The 5,351-nt window shown below is 41.0% G+C and overlaps 1 protein-coding gene across 1 annotated transcript in view; it reads left to right on the top strand.

The window, feature by feature from the left end:
* LOC101860171 (collagen alpha-1(XII) chain-like) overlaps positions 1 to 4,999 on the top strand; it is an 11,883-nt gene extending 6,884 nt beyond the window's left edge. The window contains exons 7-11 of the mRNA XM_005097932.1: positions 59 to 215; positions 888 to 1,046; positions 1,862 to 1,977; positions 3,743 to 3,871; positions 4,914 to 4,999. Coding sequence (XP_005097989.1) covers positions 59 to 215; positions 888 to 1,046; positions 1,862 to 1,977; positions 3,743 to 3,871; positions 4,914 to 4,999 — 647 coding nt within the window. The remainder of the gene's footprint in view (positions 1 to 58; positions 216 to 887; positions 1,047 to 1,861; positions 1,978 to 3,742; positions 3,872 to 4,913) is intronic.
* The last annotated feature ends 352 nt before the right edge of the window (positions 5,000 to 5,351 follow it).

Below are 5,351 nucleotides of genomic sequence, written 5' to 3'. Positions count from 1 at the left end.
CCCCCCCCCCTCGTTCCTTTCCAGCCCACTGATAAGTCCCTTATATTCCCACCCTCAGCTTGCCATCATAAGCCAGCGGAAGTGGTGTTTGTGTTGGACATGTCCAGCAGTATCTTCATGTTGGACTTTCAGAAACAACTGGCCTTTGTATCAAACCTTATTAAGATGTTTCACATTGGCAGACACAAGACCAGAGTCGCCGCCGTCTCCTTCAGGTAGTCCAGAGACACTGCCACTTTTCCTTGTTACATTTCACCACACAGATACTGTCAAAGATATCTAACTGTCTACGCCAATCATCTTTTTCCATGGCAGTTGGTGGCCTTCTTTGACAAATTTAACAGTGTAAACATGTTGTAGCTTACCCTACCCTTTGGCAAACGATGTCTCGGGGAAGGGACTGAGGCAACTTGTCCCCTTTATTTACATGTAGTGGCTACGGTTAAGATTCGTGCTAAACCAATTTGAATAGAAGAAGTTAATTATGGCTGCTTGTTATCGTTTGTCCAAGCAAATCATGATGTGTACTAGTTATGGATGCCTCCATTTGTCCACCAAGACATCTCCTCAAACTGGTCTGAGCACTAACCAGATAACAGTGGATCACAAAACTAGTGAATAATAGATGTTAATTACAGTAAATAAATACATTTTTAAAAACAACAAATAAATAAACAACTGAACAAGTGAACAAATAAATAAGTAAATAAGTAAATAAATAAATTTAATCAATTGATTAATTCAAAAAAATATGAGCCCTCAATTTCAATTTTTATCCAATCTCCTCTCTACACGTTGTCTGCTTTTATATCAGTCTTCTTCTCTTGTTTAAATTTGCACGACCCCAAACCCTCTTTGCCCCCCCCCCCTTTCCCCCCACACAACAGCACCAACGCTACCGTGGAGTTCCATCTTGACGAGTTTTATGATCAGAAGGACGTGAGAGATCACGTGGAGATGATTCGCTACACCGGAGGTGGCACCAACACAGGCGATGCCCTCAAACTGGTCAACGACTCGGTGCTCATCTCAGAACATGGCGTCAGGTATACCTTCGTCTTTTTACTTTTAGTTTTCGTAAGAGTTTTACAGCACTTACAACTCAATTAGGTCATATAAGTGCCGAAGAATACAGATGTTACAAGGGAGTGACCAACTCGAAAAAAAGGAGAGAGATAATGGCGATAGATGTTAGATAAGAAAAAAGAGCAAATCACACGAGAGTACCGCCAATCATTCACTTCTAATAGTTTTATCTTTATCTTTTGTTTAAATTGCAGTACTTCAAAAGACGGGCAGAAAATAGCAGAAACGAATGGACGGCACAAAGGCTCGTCTGTTTTTTGTCTGAGTTTGCTCATGTCGACAAGTGTTTCTATATGCTCTTACGTGTGTATGAGCCAGTGTGTGTGCATGGATGTTGCCGTCTTGATTTGTGTCTGACAGAATTTCTGCTTTAAACTAGGCAGAAGCAAAAATTACAGCCAGCTTTACCAAAGTACGTATGCTTCTTGTAAATGAAAGAAAAAAAAGTGGGATCGCGAAAAAGCTACTTTTTAAGGAATGAGCATTGTGCTACCTTCCAAGTATTTTTTATACTGGTAATATTTCGTCCAATAAATACATTTTACAAAGGTGACATTTACTGGTCTGTGATGAAGAGTACTCTCGGAAATTACAAAAATTATACAGGAATGTGTGAAGTAACAACTGCTCAGCTGCATCTCCAAAGAGCGTGGCGATCTGAGCATATTTCTAGAAAGACAAAACGAAACAAAAGACATTATATTATTAATGTAGTTCTCCACCGTCTGTTTACCTGTTACCTTTTCTTTCTCCCACCCAACTCTGTGCCTCCCAGGTCAAATGTGCCCCATGTTGTCATAGTCATCACCGACGGCCGTTCACAGAACTCCCCGGACACTCGCGCTCAGGCCAAAGCGCTCAAAGACTCGGGGATCTTTATGTTTGCTATAGGTCAGTATCTGCTTATGCAGTTGCATATTGTTATGTTTGCCACAGGTTACTGTTTGCTAATAACAGTAACACTTCGATGATATTTTCTCCCGATTCTGTTTGATCGGCCAAATGGTGACGACTGCTCTTATCTGAATAGATATAATATTTACTTTTTCATCCTCTTGTGCTGTTAATTGTCGAAGGGACACAGTTGGGTTTTTTTTGTATGGTAGGCCAATTCGGGAGCCCTTTTAATACGGATGTTATAATTTCCCAGGGTTCCCTTGAATCCATGATTCATCTTTTGCCTAGCCTAGCTCTTCCTTTATAAGCCTGAGCACTTGGTGCTGTAGGCTCTCAAGGCTGTCTGACTTGGTGATATTCGTAACAGGAGGCCAACATAGCAAAGATATGCAAAGAGTATCCCATACCCAGCTAGAAAAACAATCGAAGAAGTCTTGGCTGAAGCAAATTGCAGACGACAACTTATAACGAATAAACGAAAACGAAAGGCAAAGTTCATTGGACACACAATGCGGAAATAAGCATTGGACAATATTGTAAGAACAGGCAAGTTTTGATGGAAAGAGATGCAAAGGCAGACAGAGGGAAAAGATACTGGACAAGTTGACAACAAGGCTGGGAACAGCAAGAACACCATCGCTGCAACGCAAGGCAGAGTGAAGTGGAGGTTCATGATCGCCCATGTCAGTCGACAAGGCACCAGATGATGATGATGCAAAGAACATGCCTAGACAAACATCCTTTGCATTCGAGGAAAAATGTGACTGTGTTGTATGTGTCGGTTTGTTTGCGTGTGTGAGTGTGTGTGTGTGTGTATGTGTGTGTGTGTGTGTGTGTGTGTGTGTGTGTGTGTGTGTGTGTGACTTCTACCTGTGTGTGGAGACACTGAGTCTACCCTGGAATCGAATCTCAAGATAAGGTGTGGTAAGGCAAGACGATCCACCCTCGACTCCACTCTGCCTCCCACCCCTCAGTTCTTCAAGGACCAACAAATTCAGACATTTTGACCTTTTTGACCCCTTTGACAACAAAACTCATTTCACGACCTGACGAACAAAGTAAGATAACTCTTTAACCCAAACAATACCATGCAAGATACACTAATTTCCCTTGGTGTCTCGGTGTTAAGACGAATACGTGACATGCCCAGGCATTATTTTCAGCAGCTAAAAAAAAATTAATAAGAAGTCAATTAAGAAAGAGCTAATAAATACCTCTATCCAGTACTATTAATAAGAAGTAATGGTGTCCACATGGAAAAATGAAGACCTCTGCAATTTTGTGATAAAATAAAGCTCATCCTGACTTGCTTACTTGAATACTTGAAATGTAGAGCTGGGGGTCTTAGGAAGACGTACTGCTCCATGCTTCCTCGCCCCTCTTCATAAGGGTCCATTTCAGTGTGGGCAGGCTGATTATCTCCATCATCAGCTGACTGTGAAGAAGTAATACACCCTACCTCAAAACTAATAATGATAGTAACAGCTCGAACGTCAATGTGTGACGAAGACCAACATAATATTTGCAGAGGAGAATATTTCTCAAGCAAACTTGACATAGTGAAAGAATTTAAGGTTAATATGGCTTGTGGCTTCTGCTGTGCCTCAACTAGAGAGCAAAAATTGAATCCTTATTACAGACACACAATTGCTGTGGAGAATGAAATATTTTCCCATCTTCCCATCCCCACCCATTTCTCCAAAGAATGATGGCAGGTTTATAATAGATAAAAATTATAATATATCATTTTCATCTCCAGGAGTGGGCCCTTATGTAGACGACCAGGAGTTGAAGGACATCGCCTCTGCACCATCTGAAAATTTCATGTTCACGATAGCCGGATATGACACACTCCCGTCCATCAAAAGCACCCTCGCTCTCCGCGTTTGTAAGGCAGGCATCTCAGGAAGTCGGAGGCAGATAGACGTTGAGTAGAGGGGACAGACTGCGTGAAGCTGATTACCCCGATATGTGAAAGAGTTGTATTTCCCTGAGACAGGGACAACACTAATGGTTAATATAAAAATGGGACATCTGTCAATAAATAACACAAAGAAACTTCATCCAGCCTCTCACATCTTTGGTGGTTATGTTTTCACCCGGTTTTGGGATTACCGTCTTTAAAAGTCATTGTTAAGGAATACAGAATTTATTTACCGTTTTTGTTTACTGCCAAAAGTCATAATAATAATATAATGTTTTCTCCAGGGTCTCGTTCAGTACTTTCCTGTTTCAAAAATGGGAATAATCGACGTGTTTAATGTTGCTGTTCGAACCCAAATTCATGCCTCGCCCCCACCCCCACCCTTTAACAACAGACATTTGAACGACAAAATTTGATCTAAAGGGGAAAGCATCTTGAAAAATCATTATCATCATCCTGTGCCAGATTTGCAGCAGACATAAGCTATCGCGGTTCTGCATTCATTCCACTCCCCGTTACACATTTGTTTAGGTTCCTTAAGTAGATTGCTCTGTGCCTACCCCCTGCCTCGTTTGCCTTCAATTTTGCCAGAGAGAGCTAGATGTTCAAGACCTTTATGTCTATTCAGGTGTCCTAAAAAACTGCATTTATCTTTTCCTGGTTGTTTTTAACAGCGAACATCCGATGTGGGCTTCAGCAAGCACTATCTCATTTGATTTCTCTTCCTTCCACTATATTCTCAGCAGGCTCGCAAGAAACCACATTTCTGTTGCTTCTATAGCATTTTCACTGTCTTTAGAGATCGGTCAGCATTCACAGCCATAAAGAAGGGTTGAACATACATAGCATTTCAGAACTTTCCTTTTTGGTAGTCATTGAGATGTCTTTATTTTTCAGGATGGGGCTCATTTTTATTGAAACAGGCCTTAGCCATGGCAATTCTCCGTTTTAATTCTGTGGAATATTTGACATCAGATGTTATCATATACCCTTGGTTTAATTCTAGTTTTGCAGCTAGTAGCTGGATGGCGATCGGGCACCACTGGTACCTTCCGATTGAGGAGTTCAGAGCTGGAACATGAACCCCCTTAACACAGTTTTCTGAGAAATGAGTGTTAGCTTCCGTGATTGTTCTTGGGAGATTACAGCAGAAGATTCCCTTTGCCTACTGCCGGTTTGTGTACTGTTTTCTCTTCTAACCTTTATCATCCACTGACAACCTAGGGGCCCCTACTGAAACCACGGGTCGAAAGTTTGAGACACCTGCTTTACAAGAATATTAATGAGTGTAACATCAATAGACAAAGAACCCTCTCTCTCTCTCTTGTATTCTGAAAAGAATGATACTATTAATAATGAAAATTTCACTACATAATTTCACCATTCATAGTAAAGCGCGTAGAGTTTGCTGTTGAGTAAAATTTGTGCTATACAAATACTATTT

This window comes from Aplysia californica, unplaced genomic scaffold, assembly GCF_000002075.1.
Source record: "Aplysia californica isolate F4 #8 unplaced genomic scaffold, AplCal3.0 scaffold00167, whole genome shotgun sequence".
Lineage (NCBI taxonomy): Eukaryota > Metazoa > Mollusca > Gastropoda > Aplysiida > Aplysiidae > Aplysia > Aplysia californica.
The sequence above is the reverse complement of the archived record's forward strand: the minus strand, read 5'-3'. Positions and strand labels throughout refer to the sequence as shown.